The sequence below is a fragment of the Podarcis raffonei genome, chromosome 16 (genome assembly GCF_027172205.1).
Source record: "Podarcis raffonei isolate rPodRaf1 chromosome 16, rPodRaf1.pri, whole genome shotgun sequence".
Taxonomy (NCBI): Eukaryota; Metazoa; Chordata; class Lepidosauria; order Squamata; family Lacertidae; genus Podarcis; species Podarcis raffonei.
Genome location: NC_070617.1, coordinates 18,130,839 through 18,152,093, shown reverse-complemented (window position 1 = coordinate 18,152,093; position 21,255 = coordinate 18,130,839). Strand labels below are relative to the sequence as shown.

At 44.6% G+C, this 21,255-nt stretch overlaps 1 protein-coding gene and 1 long non-coding RNA gene across 5 annotated transcripts in view; one reads left to right on the top strand and one right to left on the bottom strand.

Moving 5' to 3' along the window:
- Window positions 1-21,255, bottom strand: part of LOC128403475 (ras-related protein Rab-11A-like) — a 211,216-nt gene that overhangs the window by 173,168 nt on the left and 16,793 nt on the right. For 3 of the 4 annotated variants that reach the window (XM_053368276.1, XM_053368275.1, XM_053368277.1), the window contains 3 exons: window positions 20,795-20,988; window positions 19,613-19,693; window positions 18,040-19,304 (listed from right to left, as the gene is read on the bottom strand). In XM_053368276.1, coding sequence (XP_053224251.1) covers window positions 19,162-19,304; window positions 19,613-19,693; window positions 20,795-20,988 — 418 coding nt within the window. In that variant the 3' untranslated portion in view covers window positions 18,040-19,161. Of the gene's footprint in view, window positions 1-18,039; window positions 19,305-19,612; window positions 19,694-20,794; window positions 20,989-21,255 lie in introns of those variants that run through there. The other variant, XR_008327957.1, reaches the window with a different exon arrangement.
- On the top strand, window positions 7,136-9,738 carry LOC128403477 (uncharacterized). The gene is made up of 2 exons (XR_008327958.1): window positions 7,136-7,542; window positions 7,576-9,738. It is a non-coding gene; the product is annotated as an uncharacterized LOC128403477 (long non-coding RNA).

Genomic DNA, 21,255 nt, shown 5'->3' with positions numbered 1-21,255 from the left:
ATTAAAAAAGTGGATTTTGGAACATCAGATTTTTCAGAACAAATGCACCAGTTTATTGGCAACAAAAGGCAGCATTTTGAAGGTATCACCTTTGCTCCAAAATCTTAAGTTGCAAAGATATTACAACTAAAACAAATAAAAAAGCACAGTCACGGGATTAAGGAAATCTTGGTTGATTAATCATATGTGTTTCAATCTGCATAGATTTGAAACTTTAAAAAACTTTAAAATGGTTTCTGTGTTTTTACTTATACACACATACATGTCATGGCAGTAGAAGAGGCAGTCCCTGTTCTCTTTAACACAAGAGGGAATAGCTCTTAGGAACATATGTGGCGGCCTTATAATGAGCTAGATCTTATACTAGCTAACTATCTTCACAGCTTGACAACAGCTTTCTTGGGGTTTCAAACGGAGTCTTTCCAGCCCCCTTCAGAGATGCTGGGGATTGAACCTGGGACCCCTTGCATGCCAAAGCAAGCGCTCCACCACTGTGATATTATCCTTCCCCTCAAAATGAATTAATGTTCTAGCTAGCCCCAGTGGTTCTAAATAAAGGGCTGGTTTAAATACAAAGCTTCCTTATACTGTGTCAAACCATTGGTCTTATCTAGCTAAGGATTGGCAGCGACACTCCAGGGTTTCAGGTGGGGCGTCTTTTCTAGCTGGACGTGGAGATGCCAGGAATTGAACGCAGGACCCTTCGCATGCAGAGCGGATGCTCTGCCACTGGACCACAACAGCCCTTCCTCTTCTTAGATGGTGCTTGCCAGTTTTCAGAGGTTACTAGTATTGAAGGTAACGCTAAAGTAATTTAACTGGATAATCAGGGCACCTTTTTAGTTGATTAATTTTTTAAACCCAATTAATCAACCTAAAGGATGCTGCCCTAAAATTGCTGACATGTTTGAAACTTTGTCAGCATCAGAATTTGCTCTATTTGACATGAAATCTTTTCCTTTTGGATTTCAACCTTTAGCAAAAATATAAAAATAAATAAATTCCGGGAAGTTCAAATTTGAATGCCATCTCTCAGCAGTGTGAGACATAGTAGCAGATCATTCCTTTCAGCTCTCCCCAAATGGGGTTAATCGCCAACATCTGTGGTCCGATTCAAAGCCATTGTTTGAGGTATCTGTGTGTTTGTGTAAAAGGGTGGTAGGAAATGTAATTGGGGTTGGGGTGGGAATTTCCAAGTATCATACTCTGATAACAGCTTCATGGATATAAATTATATAGAGAATAGTATTACTATAATGCATTTAAAATGATGATATGAATTTGGATTTATATTTAAATGAGGAGACATTATCCAAGTGGCTCTCCTAGCCAGACTAGTTGCAGAAGTATTTTTAGCTGGAGGGAAGTTGATTTCTCCCCGCCCCCTTCCCCACTCCCTCACTCACACACACATGCTCTCTCTCACACACACACTCTCTCACACACTTTTTAAAAATCTCCAACAATGCAAAGGCTATGACTGTTAAATCTCAAAACCCTCCTGAATCAAGTCAACAGCAACGAACATTTCAATCTTTTAATCCTTTCATTTGTTTTTGCCTTGATGATGATGATGCATTTACATGCCTGGTTGTTTGAGGTTTTTGGTTGTTGTTGTTTTTTTTAATGGAGAGGGGGGAAGACAAAAAATTAGAACATTTCTTTATAATTTAATATTTCTATTTTAATAAATGCATTTATTACATGTAAATGTAGTAAGGAACTGGGCTAAATAAAATACTTTTTATTAGGTAATTTATTATAAGGAACAAAGGATATTTTATTTTATGATAAAGTGATCCTTAAAAAGATTAGAATGTTTAGAATATATGTAGGTTGAAAATACATTTGTATCCAGAGTATTGCTTAAAAAGTGTTTTTAATATATGTTTCTTTCTTTCCCCCTTCCTCTTTTTCGTGCGTGTGTGTGTGTATGTATCAGTGGGTAGTTACAGTAAGAATAGCCCTTCCCAGAAAAAAAATAGTTATCACAAAGTTGTATTTAAAAATGATTAAAAGTGATGAACATTACAAATCGGACAAAAGAAATGCCACTTTTAAAACTGTAAATGTTTGCCTTTGGTTTAAAATCATCCTCAGCTCACCAACACTTGGGTATGCAATTTTCATTATTATTGGATGTTTAAAAAATAAGCACACACTTAAGAATTTAACTGCATAGAACAAATTTGGGTGAAGCTGGGTTGGCATACTTGCCTCTTAGTGGATCTGCTTAGATGAGCCTATGCCATCCTAGTGTCCTTCAAATGTTCCTGGACTACAAATTCCATAGGAATTACAGTCCCTGGAGGACTCCAGGTTGGCAAGGGCTGGTGTGGACTCATAGAGTCCATGTTTGCAGAGTTAGAATCAAGGGCTTTGTGGGCAAATTGTCAGACCAACACTAAGCAGGTCCTTGTCTCTGAGCTCTCTTCAGGCCCATTGGGGTACCAGAAACCTTCCCTCAATACATCCTCTTTGATGAGCAGGCAGGTGTCGGATTCGAGATGGTCTAGTTTGCATGAATACTCAGGACATCCTTTTGGGTCCAGCCCTGGCTTAGCAGAGCAGGACCATATGTTTTTAAGCTAGTTTAGGATCCTGTCACCACTCTCCTCAGCTGCTGCCTCTTCCTATGCAGTCTTTATCAGGACAGTTTTGGTCCAGGGACCACAACCCTTTCCCTTTAAACATGGAGATACATGCAGGGTGAGTATGACCACAGAAGCTGGGAAGTGGTGAACAGAATATGACTCTGGGCAAATAGACATTAAAAATGGCAGCCAGCCACTGTCTCTGTTGCTGGTCACCTGGCGATCTGTTGTGCCATGTCAAGCAGCAAGGCGAATTTCCCCACAATTTCCTATTAGAAATCCAGGGAATCCGGGAAATGAAACAATTCTGCCAGTCCCTTAGCTGTCTAATAACACCCACACCATGGTAAATTACTACTTTGTAAATGGTTGTCTGTATCTATCCTCCATCTTTACTGGTGGGCTAAGTATTTTGGTTCATCCAAAGAGGACCTTCTCTGCCCCTGTGGAGAGTGTTAGAAAGACAACAAGCAATTTCCTATCACAAAATTCTTAAGCTTGTGCATTGATTTTTTATTTTTAAATATATTTTTTTTACAATCTTAAAAGCATAGGGGTAATGATCCTGGTAACAGTTTCTTCCCACATGTTGCTGGACAGTTGCCTTGTTTTGCTAGAGATTCAAGGTACTTTGTTGGTGATTGAGTACCCAGCACTGTGCAGGATAGAACCCTCCAAGTGTATCTGTACACAACAGACTTAAGTGAGATTAGCCTTCATTCACTCTTCCCGGGAGACTGTATATTATTTGTGTCAGGGAGCTAGGAGTTGTATTTACAGGATTGTAAGAAACCCTCACCACGCTGCAACCCCCATAATTCTCTGGGGCAGGAGCCATGACAAACTGGTATGAAACTGACATTTGTTTTAGATGTATGCCTCCTGGTGGCAGACAACATAATGCCCTCCAGATGTTGCTAGACCACAACTCCCATCATCCTGACCACTGGCCATGCTGAATAGGCCTAATGGGAGCTGGAGTCCAACAACTGAATGGCACCATCTTGGCAATCCCTTAGAGCTCGCAAACTTTTTTTTGTTTTTTTAAAAAAGCCATGAGTATCCAGAATCTACTTTTCTTAGAGGACAGGGACATTTATGAGTCTTCTGTCTTTCAACAAAATATCCTTAAGGTAAGAAAGCTACACACACCCCAGCTCTGGTGGCCTTTGCTCACAGAATCATTTTGTAATTTTTAACCAAAAAGAGAGAGAGGGAGAAAGGGAGGGAAGAGGAATCACTAAGTATATTAAAAAAAAAAAATCTTTCTAAAAGTATAAAACTTTCTAATGTATTTCTTATAATCCTATAGAAAATAATAAAAATAAATAGTAGATGATATCAATATAAAATATAAGAAATCTGACGATCCCAGACTGAGCAGAATGTAAAATAAACTCTTAACCAAGGTCAGGTTTGTTTTCGTTTTATTAATTTTCCTGCTAATGCTATGTCCCCCCCACCCACCCAGTACTACATTCCTTAGCTGAAATTTGAACCACAGTTTAGTAACTTTGTGTCAAACAAAGCTGCAATGTTATTTTTTTATAGGGGGGAAATTGTGGGATCTAATAATATGTATTTTTTTAAAAAAGAATTAAGTTTTGGTGGTTTTTTATGTTGATCTTTTAAAGAATATCCATCCAATACATTAGAAAGGAAACAAAGATTAGACTTATCCTTTTTAATTCTGACTTCCAGCACTGTGCTAGGAAGGGTTTGAGTTTTGAACAGAAATTGGAACATTTGAGAGGATGAGGTTTTGTTTTTCTTTAAAGGAAAAGCTGGTGTTTTCCTTCAGAGAAAAAGAAATAAAATTTCTCAAAAATATCAAAAGAGTTTTGGAAGGCCTTTGCAACACACTGGTTGAAATAGCTATATTCTACATCTAAATTAGGTGATGAACATGGTTGATATCAGAGCACTGGGGCTCAGTGATCAATGTGGATGAAATCTTTAGCTGATATTCCTTACCTGTTTGGCCCTGTCCATTTCCATTCTTGATGAATATATAGCAGCAGCAGCAGCATCATCAACAACAAATTACTTCCCTGGTATTTTAAGGGCAACCCTGGATTAAAATGGGCTTGCCCACTGTTTATCTGCGTAGAAGGTGGAACCATGTGGGAAAACAGCTTTGTTAAGTAAACTTCAGGAGGCGGGACTCCAGTGCCTCTTTCCAGAAGCTGTGGGGTTTAATTTGGGTAATTGGCTCAATTAAGGGCTTATCCACATTTACCGTTCCTCCATGCTTCGGTCCATGCTTTAAAACTATGTCCAAGTGCCCTTTTGTTTTACTCCAGAGCTTTCACCGTGAAAGCTCTTTAAAGCTCAGTCAGAGCAAGTGCCAATCCATGGAAAACCCAAATTGTCATTTGCTCTGATTCAGCTTTAAAGAGTGGATTTTCGCGGGGAAAGCTCCAGAGCAAATGGGGGGGGGGAGTATGGTCAAACATGGAGCTTTAATACACAGGCCTATGCCTGAAAATAGTGGGGCAAAAGGTTAGTGTGGATAAGCCCTAAAACTCCTACATCTTCCAATCAGCTAAGGTTTATTTGAACAGATGACAGTCCTGTTAAGCTGACAGCCATTCTGCCCCTGCCTCTCCTTCCCCAATTGCCTCTCTGCCAAGCTTATCTGCCAGGGCTACAAAAATATATATAACCTAGGCACTGATCTCACATTTGAGTGCCTTCAGATTTGATCATTTTCCCTAGCAACATTTTTCAATTTAATTAACTGACATGTATAGCATTTGTATAAAAGAAAATCTGGGGTGTTCGTGTATAAGAGTTTGACCTCCCCACTCCCAAGCCCTGATCCCTCCAGTTTTGTGCTCCCCAACAAAACCCAGTGCTTTTGACAAGCCAAACCCATAGTTGTAGGAAAAATTATGCCCAGCAGACGGAGAATGGGCAAATGTGGAATTTGGATATTTTTAGGAGTGAGATGAGTATACCACTTAGAACAGACTGAGCAATACTCAGTGAAGGTCCCAAATGTGTACATTGAATTCTTCGTGTCTGTGAAGATTTCAAAGGGCTTAAGAGCCCCCAGGTCACCTATGCCCCTGCCAAGTGGTCAGCGGCCAGCCTCTTCCTTCCCTTCTAGACATTCTGAGCCTTCTTACCTGAAGAACATATTGCGCCGAGTATCATCTCCTGGGGTAGCTGGGATCAGCAGCTTTTGCTGCTCCAAAATATTTCAATATTATATGACATTATTATAATAAATAATAACATAGTTTTAAAGTATATAGGTACTATTATTAGAGTGGTTTTGAACTAAGTCTCTGAGAAGTTTAGGAGTGGCTTCTTTTAGGTCGAGTCATTTTCTTGTTCTGCAATAAGGGAAGTCAGATATTGAGGGATGCACCTGCAGAGTCTCAAGGTGGGTGGTGCCTTTGGTTTGGCAAGCCTCAAGAGCTGCTGTGCTCCATGATGTTGATACTGTTGGAGCAAGACTGGACTCATTTTTCACAGAGCATACAAGTGTCGTGTCGCTATTTGGGCCAGGGATTAACCAGCACAGGTTGGGCAGCTCTGGAGTGTCTTGCCCATTCTCAAATCTTTCCTCCTTGTGCAGGTTCAGACCTCATTCTTATCAGATTGCCTTCTTTTGCTCCCCCCCTTAGAAACCCAAGGTCCATGCACCAGGTCCCAGGTACAAAAGATGCATAGGCAGAATTCAAAAACTGGGTGCCCCTGAGCACATACTGAGCCCAGGAATTTGAACTGTGCTCACAATTCCTTTTTGGATAAAGGTTAATTCCTGGTTTCCCAGAATTGCCTTGTTTCAGCAGTCTAATTGAAGAGCCCTTTTGTGGTTGCCATAGTTTTGGGAATCAAGGTCCCTTGCCAATTTCCTGCAAAGCACCCAGTAGTCTACCCAGTAGTTCCTTACCTACCCTTTGCCCACCCCTGGTCTCAATTAGCACGTTTGTTACCCCATCTTCTCTCATTGCGAAGTAGGCCAGTATGAACCTTGAGCAATTCCTCCATATCAAATTGACTTATAAACTGGTACAGATAATGGCATCATGTTCTACAAACCTCTTCCTGAATAGGCTAGTCCTGCTTAAGTTGGTTGGGGTTCTTGCAGTGCTTTCTCTTACCTGAGGGTACACCTGATCTCTTTTAACAATTACTTGCGAGGTAACAGTTTGACAAACCCCTGCTGTATCCCCTGGAACCTTTAATTTGTGAATCCAATCTTAGAAACCATTTCCTATTATCAGAATCCAGTTTGGAACAGGATTAGGTTACTGAATCTCCTTTGATTTGTTTGGGCAGCTGGCATTTGTACTAGCAGACCAAGAAAAGAGACAGGCCAGCTCCTTGTTTTTATTTCATTCTTTTGTTTACTTGCTCTTTTATTTTACCTCAATTTGTTCTTTTGGTTTGATACTTGAATGGTGATACAGATAATGCCCTGGACTGAAACTCAGATGCACTTTATAGATCACACCACTCTTCGCCAACCTGGTGCCCTCCAGAGGTTTTGGACTGCAACTCCCCAGCTGCAGTCCAAGGACTGGCAAGGACTGCATTACGTCTATACAGCAAATTTAAACCGGTTGCAAACCAGCTTAATTGCCGGAAATTTTCAAAGAACCTCAAGAATTGCAATTTTTGCAAAGGTGCTGAGAACCCTCTTAAAGGCCTTTCCCCCAGAATTTCATGTGGGACAAAGCCATGATGATAATCCGGTTTAAATTTGTAGAGTAGATAGTTTCTAATATTTGTATACTAGTCAGCAGATGCCATCCTTGCTTCAGTCAAACAAACGGCCAACGTATTTCTTTGTTGGTTTCCGTGACTTGCAGGAGTTGATCTAGCAGATGCTAGCATTTCACAGTTCTTGGGAACGATTTGTGCTCTGATTTTTACTATTCCTTTTTCTTTATTCTTTTTAGTCATAACTAAAAGCCAGGGTCCACTTTTGTTAGTACTTGTATACACTGTTAAGACATCTCATTAGCATCGGTGAAACGTCTGGCGTGTAAGATCCGATTTTTCCCCAGTTGCTATTGAAGTAGAAGGGAAGTCAAGTACAGCATTTGGAACCAGAATTTCACCTTGCGAGTCACGTGAGAGAATTCAGATTTGTTGTCTGTTCAGTGTAAACTGAATCTGATTTAGGGTATAATATAGGTGCCACTGACATCAGGGGAGCGGGGGAATCAGTTATTGATGAACTGGATATGGCAGCCATTATTTCACTCATGTCATTAAGGAATTGGTCCAGAGTAATTTCAATTTAGGAGGAACTGCTTTTGCCTTTTAAATTAGTGTGGAATTCATGTACTGGGTTTGATGAAACCTATAATATTTCCCCTTGTTACCAAGTAAGAGAATTCCAATGGAAAATCAGTAGAGAAAACTGGAGTTCCACCATAATCACCAAGGAGTTGTATTCTACTAAGCTCTACTCAAGAGTAACCCTTTGAAATTAAAGGACCTAAGTTAATCATATCTATTAATTTCAGTGGGTTTATTCTGAGTCGGGCTAGCATTGGATACAATCCAAGAGTCCAATCTAGTAATGTTGACACAAATAGGAATATATCCATTGGGGCATATTCTGGAACTGTTGCAATGGGAACAGATTTATCCTTGCAAGTGAAAAAATCAATATTTCTAAAGTTCTTCCACATTTCTAAACAACTCCAGAACACGACCAACTAAGAAGGATTTGCTGAGAGCCTCACTGGGTGAGAAGGTATTCTCTTCAGGAGGGCATCCGAGTTTAGATTGGGGGAGTTAATCTTTTGGCCCCTATACCAAGTCTGTGATGCAAACAACCCCCTTCCCAAAGCTGCATTGAGTTGTGCATTTCATCAGTGGCTAATAGCAGCTTTGGGAGGGAGGGTTCGAATTTGTCTCAAGGAATCTGTGCAGGGAGCAAAGGGTTAAATCCCCCCTGTACCACAGGCCTGGTCCAAATCGGAGCTGTTTTTACCTCCAGCCATGGGATTTTTGCATCCCAAATTGTTTTGGCCTTTCATTTGACAAGTCTGCAGCTGTCTGGGCTTAAAAAGAAATGTGAGGTTGTTTGCCTTCTGTCAAAATGGATCTGTACTTCTTTGGGGGGGAAAACATTCATTTTAACTGTTTCGGTGCTTATAGAATGACCTTTTCTGCATGGAGTTGCAAATGAATTTTTCCTTCCCCATCTGAACTCTGCTATTCCTTTCCACCCCATCCTGAACCTTGGTTCCATTTCAGCACCACTTCAAGGGTCAAACAGCTCTCTGCTGCTGAGCAGCTTTTGCCAACCTGGTGCCCTCCCACTGTTTTGGACCAAGACTCCCAGAGCAGCAGGAGGGCAAAAGGTTGGCGAAGATGGCTACAGACTTTAAAAAAACCATTTTTAATGCAGTTCCCATATTCCCTAGGGAGAAGGTGCTTGTCGTACCCTTTTCTTGGGGAATAATGGGGCTATTCTACAAGTAGGAACTCTCTCAGCACCTTCACTATACTGCAGAATAAAGCTGGGGGTGGGAGAACAGTTATGGCAGCTAAATTGGCATAAGTTTGCAGTGAAGGTGCCTCCTCCAGATGTACAACGGAGAATGCAAACTCTTTAGCTTAGCTGAATCCAGCAATTTATTCCATCATATATTCGGGCACGTATTGGAGGGCTGTTGTGGACTTCGATTTTCTTTTTCAGCATGGTGCAGGATATATATTCTCCACCTGTAAACAGTTCTGTCTTACCTTGGACCATTCTTGTCTCAGTTTCTGGTGTTGCTTTTTTGTCATAGGAAATCAGTCCTTGGAAGCAGGTCATGCATTCCATCCAGGGTTTGGGTTTTATTTTATCAGTTGTTACCTGGTTTCCCCCAACCCCTTTCTTTCTTTCTTCCTCTCTCTCGCTCTGTAAAAACCCGAGAGAGGAAGAGAGAGAAGCTAAGAAATGTTAACCCATCCATAAAGAGAAGAAGATGATTACTAGTTAGACTCGGTGTCTTGAGTTCGGAGGCATATAGTAAAGAGAAGATTTTTTAAAAGTTAAAAAAAGAAAAGAAAATAATGATGTTGCACAACTTGTAGGAAAACAAAGAAGGGAAAGGGTTATTGTATTAAATGTGCTAAATTACATTAAGAACTTAATTTTATTAAAGTATTATTACTTAAGAAATGCAGGGTCTTGGTCTTCATTGCTTCAGTTTTTCCATTCTCTTTTTGCTCCCCCTGCCCCGCTTTGCAATGCAATGATGGTGTAACAGCTGTTACCCCTGCAGATATCACTGGACTACAACTCCCATCAGCCAACATGGCTTGTGTGGCACAGAGGCTGTTGGGAGCTGTAGTCAAAGCACCAGGTTGGCAGAGGCTGTCCTAACCAGTTATTTTGATACTCGGGTGAGGTCCCCAGTGCTAAGCACACATTGTAAACTTGCACTTGGTGGCTTGGGAATTGTGTGCAGACATTTGGGAAATGGAGGATGCTGTCTTATACTGAGTCAGGTCGCTGGTCCATCTAAGCCAGGCATAGGCAAACTTGGCCCTCCAGATGTTTTGTGACTACAACTCCCATCATCCCTGACCACTGGTCCTGTCAGCTAGGGATGATGGGAGTTGTAGTCACAAAACATCTGGAGGGCCGAGTTTGCCTATGCCTGATCTAAGCCAATGTTCTTCAACTTTGGGTGGGTGGGGGCATCACCACCTGATGATGATGGAGGACAACTGCCATCAGCCCCAGTCAGTTTAGCCAATGTTCAGGGGTGGTGGACGTTGTATGGGGGACCCAAGCAATGGTAGCTGATGCCCACAAGAGCAGATGGAGCCAGAGCCAATGACATGCAAAGCCAAGCAACCAATTATAGCTTTGTCCTCCGAGTTCCACAAAGGGAACACTTGAGACTAAGACCACATCCACGCCATACATTTAAAGCACTATGATACGACTTTAAACAGTCATGGCTTCCCCCAGAGGATCCTGGGAAGTGTAGTTTGTTAAGGGTGCTGAGAGTTGTTAGGAGACCCCTATTCCCCTTCCAGCAGTTTCCAGAGTTCCCTGTGCAGAAGGATCAATTGTCAAACCACTCTGAAAATTGTAGCTCTGGGAGGGGAGTGAGTGTGTGTGTGTCCTCAAAACTCTCAGGACCCAGAATTCTTTGGGAAAGGCCATGACTATTAAAGTGGTATCATAGTGCTTTCAATGTCTGGTGTAAATGTGGCCTAAGGGGGAGGAAGCCAACAGCCTGGGCCGCCCACTGCTGTTCTGTCAAGGGGCAGAGGTTCTCCTAGGATCTGGAACAATAAACACACAAATGGGGTGAAGACTGGGTATTTTATTAAATAGCCCAAAGAAAGCTACATGGTATTGTCATAACCTTATGTCTCCGTTCTCTGCTTGCTGGGATCTCCTGCTAGCAGTGGATGTGGTTCCTGCAGCGATGGCCAGCCCACAGCACTTTCCCAACCTAGCCTGCATCAAAGTCCTCAAGTTCTGAAGCTCTCCAGCTCTGAAGATCTGACCAAGAGAGATGGCCTTGGACTTCTACACTGGTCGGGGTTATTACACAAGCCACACCTGGTGTTTGGGTTGTACATCAGGCTCCCACAAAAATGAAAGAACATTGCCTAGGCCAGCCTTTCTCAGCCTTAGGTATCCAGATGTTGTCGGACTACAACTCCCATCATTCCTAGCTAGCAGGACCAGTGGTCGGGGTGATGGGAGTTGTAGTCCAACAACATCTGGGGACTCAAGGCTGGTTTAGGCTAACAGATACTCCTTCCTATCTTAACATCTAAAATTCTTACATTTTGCAAACCAGGTGCCAGTGTTGAGAGGCCTCACAACATATAACTGACTATGAGAAACTATTTTTGAAATAAACAAGATCAACAACCACTTAAAGGCCCAGGTCCACAGGATTGCTGGGCATGTAAGGAGCACTGTTCCATGCCACCCAATAGCATTGGTCTTCCATAATATGGAAATAAACCTGCACTTGTTGTAAATAGGAAGGTGGAGGCTGGCTGAGTACAGACTGCAGCTGGTGAGCCAGTGCCCCATTTACCCCAATGGACCAGCCTCTGCTGGACCAAAGGTTAAAGAACAAGGTTTCAGAAAAGCTGCTTCCTCCAGCCCTGCCACAAGATGCCAGTAATTGACCCTTCTGCTCACAATGCATGTGTTCTACCACTGTGCAACATCCTTTGCCCATCCCTTCTCAACAGCTCCGATTGCTGAGATCCCGAGCTCTCACTCTTGAGGTAGACTGCTCTTGCTTAAGAAGCTCTTTCCTCACTTTCCAATGTCAAGTGTTTTTGAGCTTCTTCCACAGCTGCCAGTGGAACGCTTGGGGAGCAGGCACCACTTTGTCCTTCACCTCAGGCCACAAAATGTCTTGACTGGCTGGAGGGGGCCAGGCAACCAGACCTGCTCTGCTCTTTTGGGAAAACAACTTCCAGTTACTCCAAGCAGGAACTTCTACATTGCCCAAGGTTAAGGGGGGGGGGAAGGGGCTGGGCCCAGCCCAGCTGCCCCTTCTCCACAGGAATAGGTGATGACATATTTTGAAGATTTTTAGAATATGAGTTCATCCCTCCCTGCCCTCCCCCATCCTTCCTGTGGAGAGTTCGTTGGGTGTGTTGACATCGCCGCTTGGCTCAAGGCACAGCTAGGGCGGATGGTGGGCATGGCATGGGTGCCTGGCTGCTTCCGGACAGCATCATGCCAGAGGGACCAGAGCTGTCCGATTGAAGCTGCTTGGCAGAAGGACCCGAGGGCTGCTTCTCTGCACAGTGGGGGGTGGGGCCTGGCTTGTGTGGCTACGTGGGGAGAAGCACTTTCCATTCTGCTGAGGCTCAGACCCTGGTGGGGCCTGGAGTGTTACTATCATCACCATCGTTATTAATTAATTACCTCCCTTCACCCTAAAATCCCATGGTGGTTTACAACAATTAAAACACAATACTGGTATTAAAACTTGTCCAAAACAACTGCCCTGTGGGCAGAGTGGCGAGCTTCTGCTAGTGGCTTGACAGTCACTGTTATTACTACTTACCCACCCTAAGGTCTCAGGGCAGCTAACAACATTAAGACTCAACATTCAAAACAATTTAAAACAACTTGCAATCACGGAAATAAGATGGGTCCTAAAATGTTGTGTCTTAGACCAGGGTGAAACACCTCCGCTGAATTTGCTGAAACCTGTCTAGTGAAGAAGGCAGACACACCTCTGTGGGGAGCTTTACAACTTAGGGGTTGTCACAGAGGATGCCCTCTCCCAAGCTGCCAACCCCCTGAGCTTCTGTGGGCCATGGAACGACCAAGAGGGCCCCCTCTGAGGACCTAAGCACCCAAGTGGGTCTATAGTGAAGGAGGCGGTCTTTTGGGTATTTGGAGCCTGAGTCATGTAGGGCTTTAAGGTGAGCACTTTGAATTGGGTAGGATGAGCATTGAGTATACCTCAAAGCTATTTAAACTAAATTGGGTTTGTACAGTTTACGCAAGCCTCAAGAATCTCCAGACATTGCTAGATGCAAGGAACACATATAGTGGACTTCTAGGGGAAGCATCAGGGACGCGTGTGGCGCTGTGGGTTAAACCACAGAGCCTAGGACTTGCCGATCGGAAGGTCGCGGTTCGAATCCCCGCAACGGGGTGAGCTCCCGTTGCTTGGTCCCTGCTCCTGACAACCTAGCAGTTTGAAAGCATGTCAAAGTGCAAGTAGATAAATAGGTACCGCTCCAGCGGGAAGGTAAACGGCGTTTCCGCGCGCTGCTCTGGTTCGCCAGAGGCGGCTTAGTCATGCTGGCCACATGATCTATAAGCTGTATGCCGGCTCCCTTGGCCAATAAAGCGAGATGAGCGCAGCAACCCCAGAGTCGGCCACGACTGGACCTAGTGGTCAGGGGTCCCTTTACCTTTACCTTTAGGGGAAGCATCACAAGGTCAAAGCTTCATAGCCAACTTCCTATCTATCAAGTCTTCATCATCCCCCCACTTCTACATGGCCACAACTTATTGAAATGCCAAATTCACTCTCAGACATACACACACCTAATCTCAATCTCTCTCTCTCTTCCTGGTCCTTCTCTGACCTCACCTTGTAAATATAGATGGGTGATGATAGTAACAGAACCCAGTTGGGCTGACGAAACACTGACTCAAAGCAGAGAGAGTTCCAGGAATGTGAAAAGGTTAAGGGCTTGCTAAACAAAAACTCAAAGTCATCATCTGAGCCGGAGGGGACGGCTTACCCAGAAAGGCAGCATAATAATAATAAAAACAAATACAGTAAATAAAGGGAGGAAGAACAAAGGACAGTGAGCATGGTGCAAAGAGAGAGAGGTAAATTGATCTCTTTTACGAGGCCAGCAACAGTAGCTGGTGCTAGAAGGGCTTAATTTACAAAAACCCATAAATGCATTGCTTGGAAGTCCTGGCCACAATCCTTCACACGTGGGACTTTCTGAGTCCTCTTGGTGCAAAGGAGCAAGATGAAGCTTTGGTAGCTGCTGCTCCTATTTTGATGCTTACTTCTCAGTTCTTGAGCAGCCTAAGGATGTGGGCTGCTCAAGAACTGGCGGATGTTGGGCCATTCTCAGGGATGCAAGACCACCAATTTGTTTGCTTGATCCTTGCCCATCCTGGCTGATGAAGGCAGCCTGAGCGGGTGTTGAATAGCCTTCCCCAACCTCTTGCTCCCCATACATTTTGGACTACAACTCCCATCAGCCCCAGTCAGCACATCCGTACTCCCACCAGCCATGGCATCAGATGGCTTGCTGGCTGGCTGGAACTGATGGGACTGTAGTCCAAAAACTGGCACCTCCCCATCTTGGCAAATGCTGTCTCTCAGTTGAGGAGAAAACTAATGTAAAAGTTTTGGAGACAATTGAAAGAGCCCCATAGGGCACCGCTGAAGCAAGTTCTCATTGACCAATTGTGCAATTAACCTGTGGAACTCATTGCCCCAAGAGGTCATGGCCAAGAAGTTAGACTGCTTTACATGGGGTTTAGATACTTTCCTGGAGGAGGAAGATGTCACAGTGGCTATACGAAGCCTCCAGGCTCTAAGGCGATCTACTTCTGGACACCTGTTGCTGGGTTCATAGCTTGCTTTTCTCCAAGGAACCAGGCTGGCCAATGCTGGGTTTCTTGGCAAATCCAGCAGGGGCTCTTATCTTAGGGTTTCTTGCCCAGGGGCTCACAAAGCTAGCACAGTGCCTCCCTTTCAAATCATAATTGGGGCTCAGGAGGGGAGATATCCACCACGGACCAGTGTTTGCAGCATTTCATGTTGTTGGCCCAGTGCTGTACCGTGGGATACCCTGCCACTAGAGATTCAGCAGGCACCTTCTGTTTCAACTGCTGGAAACTTTTCTGTTTTGCCAGGCTTATGCAGGCAGTTGAGAATACATTTTTCCATAATAGCGGCTGACTGATTTCTGATGTTAACGATTCTATATGGGTTTTATTGTATGGTATTGTGTACAATTGTTGCAATCTGCTCTGAAATATATATATATATTTAATGAATAGTGGTATATAAATATTTTTATCAATCCGTTTGTCCCAGACAAGGGTTAGCACATGGGTAGGCAAACTAAGGCCCAAGGGCCGGATCCAGCCCAATCGCCTTCTAAATCCGGCCCACAGACGATATGGGAATCAGCATTTTTTTACATGAGTAGAATGTGTGCTTTTATTTAAAATGCATCTCTGGGTTATTTGTGGGGCATAGAAATTCGTTCATTCCCCCCCCCAAAAAAAAAATAGTCCGGCCCCCCACAAGGTCTGAGGGACAGTGGACCGGCCCCCTGCTGAGAAAGTTTTCTGACCCCTGGGTTAGTAGTTCAGTAACATATGGAAGGTGACATTAGCCATGGGTGCCCCAAGGCCTCCTTCCCTTTGTCTCTTTTTTAAAAGCTACAAAATGGCTCCACCTAATGGACACAGCGTTATATCACAACCTGGTTTTCCAGGCTGGATCCGTTCAGACTAGACCACAAATGATCCAGTTCCCCCCGCCCCCGCATGTGCATCTCTGACATATTAGCTTTCCACGGATATTTGTTGCTATTCGTCCACTTGCTGCTTGCAGCAGTGCACAGAGAGAGAGAGAGAGAGAACGTCAGGCTGCGTACAAACACCATTCCTTTAAAGCACATCCCACCTCTCAAAGAATCCTGGGAACTGTAGCCCGTTTAGGGTGCTGGGAGTTGTAGCGGAGTGAGGATTAAACTTCAGTTCCCAGGATTCTTTGCGGAGGGGGGAATGTGCTTTACTTATTGCATTTATATCTCAACTTTTTTTCCTCTCAAGGTAGTGTTCATTTAATCCCCCAAACAACCCTAGGTGGTAGATTAGGCTGAGAGCCAATGAATGGCCAAAAGTCACCCATTGAGCTTCATAGTCATGGGGGGATTTGAACCCTGGTCTCCCAGATCCTAGTCTGACATTCCAACCATTACATTATGCTATTATGCTTTGAATGCACTTTAAGGGTATGGTGTGCAAACATCCTTCATTTAGCCTGGTGGTTGGTTGGGGTTTTGTGTGCTGCCTCCTTAGTCACTCCTTCTCCACCTTCCCCAACCCTTTTCCCATTTCTGGCATGTGCACAGCTTTTTCTGCACCTGGGTGCACACACCTATTAAAGTAAATAAGTAAATGATCCCAGGAAGTGCACAATAGCGAACACAACCAGGGTTTTCTAGCCAGTTATCATGTTTCACAATAGACAAAATCATTGCTTGTACTTGGGGGCTGGGGAGTATCCTTCAATTTGACATTTATTGATGATGATGATGATGATTATTATTATTTTGTGCAAGTTCTCTGTGTTTAAAATAGACAAGCCAAAGTATGTCCTGCAATTCAGGTCTATGCTATGTGGCGATATTGAGAGAACAGCTCCTCCAAATCGTGTTTCTGAAATCCAAATGCACCTCCAATGTGTGACAATTACTGGGAAAAGGCACACTTGTATCATTTGGGCAACTGGGAACAAAAAGGCTAAGCTATGCCCAGGTAAGGAGCAGACAGAAGCAGCGGATGTGGCACTAGAGAACAGCCACCAAAACACCACCACACATGTAACAAAACACCCACCAAAAAGGATCTACGCTAATGAGCTTCTACACCAACAGTGACAGCAGATGTGTAACAGGCTGTTTTGAGTTATCTGATTTTCCAAGGTAAGGTGTAGTGCAAATCAAATGTTTTCTCCTGTTATATATTGTCTTAAGGGTGTCATCACACTGCAGTTTGCTTGGGCACAGACAGGTGGCGCTGTGAACTAAAGCATGGCAAATAGCTCTCCCCACCAAGAAAAGGACCCGCAATGGCAAAGCGTGAAGAAGCATCATTCCATATGAGCTATGGAGGAACACTCGGGACAGAGCAGCTTCTCAGCAACTGCTCTCCATTCTTGCTTTGCTACCACTCTCCGCCGCTGTGGATTGTGGAGCAAGTTGTACAGTAGCAGCCGATGAGGTAGCAGGGGTGGATTTCCATTGGTCTCTCACTTACTGAGAAGGGGTGGTTGCTGGCAAGATGTAACCTGGGGAGGCAGGGCAGGATGTTTGGCGAGGTCTAAGGATGTAGTGATAAGCAAGGTTGGCAAGCAATGTGAGCAGGGGTGCAGCCCCAATTTTTTAAAAGTCTCATTTGTTTAAATGATGCTTATGCCTATTGTACACCACCCTGGTTTAGAAGTGCTTTAGGTCCATCCAGTTTTCCATGCCTCACTGTGTGTGTGCTATAATAACGCCAGGTAACTGTTTTGAGCGCAAGTGCTGCAGGTTCAAATACCACTCATACTGCCAAAATGTCATTAGTAGAGCCAGTATGATGTCACACTTCAGAGTGCAGTACTAGGGCCTGGGAGACCAGAGTTCAATACCCAAATCGGCCCCGAATCTCAGCATATCTGAGCCTAACCCACCTCACAGGGTTGTTGTGAGGGTAAAAGGATGGGTGGAGAGAGAGAGAACCTCAATCTCCTTGGAGAGAAAAGGGTAGGATAAAAGTGTAGTAAATAATCACAATACAATAAAACAAATAGCTTTTATTTAAACACGTAGCACACACAGAAGTCAAGACCCCACAAAACAACAACAACACAAGTTTCAAAGCAAATGAAAGGAAGGCAATTTCACACATTAAAATACCCCCCTCCCAATAGCCTACTATTTACACAAAAGTTGCAGTTGGGAGCAAAACCAAGAGAAAGCCACGAGAATCTAACCATCAGCATACTCTCATCTTTACCGGTTGATCACTCCAGAAAAGGTAGCAAAGTCAAAACAGGGAGGGGAGGGGAAAAACAACTCCGACCAACTTCTTCCTTCTCCATCCTGAGGGTCAGTCATTTTCTCCAAGGCTGAGCAAGAATGCAAACTCCAGCTCCATTCATGGTCCTCAAAAGGCTACTTATTGCTGCTTTGGGCTTCCCATTTCCCAAACTTGCTCTTGAGACATGAAGCTAATGGGAACCTGGGTCTTTAAAACAGCACAAGGGGCAGCAGGGAAATATACCAATTTGCTGGATTAAAATCTGCAGGAAGCTGTCACCCAATGCACTGAGCCAACATAGGGTGTGATCATACCAGGCCGGGAGGCTTTTCTGCTGCTATGGTGAAGGTGGAGGTGACAGACGCCCTCACAAATGCAACCTGACTGGCGAGTTGTGCTTTAAAGCCATCTGGCATGCCCAGAACAGTCACCACTCAGAAGCAACTCCTATTTGCTTGTTGATACAAAGCCATTTTGCTGCCAAGCCACAGGACGGCTAAAGTTCACTTTCTTCTAAGCGGGCCGGCCTTGGGCCTTGCCTCAATTTCTGGGCTTCTTTACACAGGCTGAGGCTTACTCAACAGCCTGGCTTTTGTACCTCAGCGGAGCCCCCCAAATTTTTTGGGTGGGGAGGGCATGTCTGTATGACAGAACCAACTTGGGGGGGGACCAGGCTTAATTCACCATGACTTCCCTCAAAGAGGAGTTGTAATTAGGAGGGAGCAAAGGAGTTGTTGTTTTTATTTAACATTCAGCAACTTAAAAACCCCCTGAAAACCACAGCCCATGAAGCCATGATAGTGAGTCCACTCTATCTTTGGTTTAGAAGTGGGCTGCCCAACCAGCTCAATCAATTTCATTCCAGACATATAGCGTTGAATGCCATGACCCCCTATGTTAGCAAAAGGCTCTACTTAAACCGTGTAATATATGCTAGTCAGGAAAATAGTTTCGGCAAGAAATTCAAAGGGCCATTGGTGTGGGAAGCGCCATCCCTGCGACCCACCAACTTCCTCATGCCAGCAGCCACCTCTCAGGGAAGAAGGCTGTGGAATTGGGATGGGGTGTCTCTCAGGTGGTCCGAAAAGCACCCATTGACACTAACGTTTCCCCACATCTAGAGACGAACACGATCCGTTATGTGTTTCTGACCTACATGAAGCAGAGTAGCACGGTGGACGTTGGGTACCAGAAGAAGAAAAAGAGGAATTTGCCTGGAGCATCACTTTCCCCCTTGGAGGTACCGGAGACTATTTGGCCTTCCTTGTTCCCCTTTCACTTCCTCGTTGCAGTCTTTGCAGGTTAGATGTTCTGGCAGCAAGGGGTTTGCCGGCCCTCCTGGTGGGTAGGCAGGACCTTGATCGGCTCGATGGTGCTGCTGGCACTGAACTCCGTCTCCGGCTGCCCACCAGCAATCTGCCTCTGGGATACGATCCGGTAGATTTCTGGAGAGGAAAAAGCGGAGAAGGTGAAGTCTTGCAGACAGATGAGGCTAGAGCAGTGATGGGGGACGGTGTGCTTTGGAGCAGAAGAACAGCTTATTTCTTAGGTAAGAAGCAATAGGTCGCTGTTGTAGGTCCATTAAAAAAAAATAAAACCTGCAAATATCCCCAGTTGGTGTAATACCTTTGCTGGGACCAGCCCAAATGTCACAGAAGTATGTGAAGTTTTCAAATGCTCCAGAATTCTCCACCAGGCAAGCAGTTGCACAAAGCCAGTTTATCTGCGAGTTCACCCTACCTGTTAGGCTTACCTGTTAGGATGTTGTGAAAGGCCGTCTCCACATTGGTGGAATCCAGAGCTGATGTCTCTATGAATGACAAGCCATTCTTTTCTGTGGGAACATAAGAACATGAGAAAGGCCTGCTGGATCAGGCCAATGGCCTATCTAGTCCAGCATCCTGTACTCACAGTGGCCAACCAGATACCTGTGGGAAGCCCACAAGCAGGATCCGAGCACAAGAGCATTCTCCCCTTCTGTGGTTTACGGCAAATGGCATTTAAAAGCATTGCTGCCTCTGACCATGGAGGCAGAGCATAGCCATTGTGGCTAGTAGCCACCAATAGTCATACTGTCCTCCATGAATTTGTCCAATCCTCTTTTAAAGCCATCCAAGTTGGTGACCATCACTGCCTCCTGCGGGAGGGAGTTCCACAGTCGTGTGAAGGAGGACTTCCTTTTTTTCTGTCCTGAATCTTCCAGGTGCAAAGATGAACAGACCTCTGACTCTGACAGCCTTGTCAGAAGCAGAGGTACCAAGAGCCAAACCAGTTTGAAGCTATGAGTTAGAATTCCTTTCCCACTAGCCAAGGTGCATTGTTGGGGTTGGCCAACTAGGATGGAAATGCATTCTGCACATCCCAACGATAGACATTTTGAGGCTTCACATTAGCAAGCAGGTTTGGGGCTCAGCTCCCCAGAATATCCAGATGTACGAAGACAGAGGGATTTTAACTATAGCAGCTGCCCCTTGAGGAAATCAAGAATGTTGCTCTGTTGACAACGCGTAACTGCAACAACCCATATCTACCCTTCATTTCTTTATAATGAGGGCTACTTGGGTTCCACACTGCCACACGGGCACAGCAAAAGTTTGAAATTTAGAATCTGGTTCAGAAGTGGCATCCCAAGAAAGCCAGCCTTAGTTTGTTTTTCTTAAGAAAAATTAAATGCAAGGTTCTAGTGGGGTTCTACAGGGGGAACATGTAGCCCTCCAGATATTTTTTGGAAACAACTCTGGGGCTGGTGGGAGCTTGAGTCCAATGACCCCTGGAGGGCACCAGGTTCCTGAAAGCCATTATGTACAAAACAGAAACGAATAAAAACACAGATATACACAGTGCCTTGTGCAGAGTCTAGGGAGGTGGCCCTGGAGACCCTCCCTCACCAGGGCAAGTAAAAGGAGGCGGCGGGAAGAATGGGGCAGAGGGGTACCTGCAAAGCTCTTGGCCTCATCGGTGGGCACTGCCCGCAGATGCCGCAAGTCGCTCTTGTTGCCCACCAGCATGATGACGATGTTGGCATCAGCGTGGTCCTGCAGCTCCTTGAGCCAGCGCTCTGCGTTCTCATAGGTCAGGTACTTGGCGATGTCATAAACAAGAAGTGCCCCAACTGCCCCCCGGTAGTAACTGCAGTGGGATCAGAAGATGGGAGGGGGAGGGGGAGGGGGAGGTAAAAACTAAGCTTGCTGCACAACACTGAATGCCACCCCCACCCCCCGCCGTAAAAAATAACCATCCATTACCAATTTCACTCTCCAAATAACTGCATAGCCCATTAAATACATTTTATTTCTTTATTTCGTAACATTTATATACCGCTTGACTGTAGGAAAGAAAACCTCCAAGCGGTTTACAAAAAGAACAGGACAGTAATACAAACAGTTAAAAGCAGCT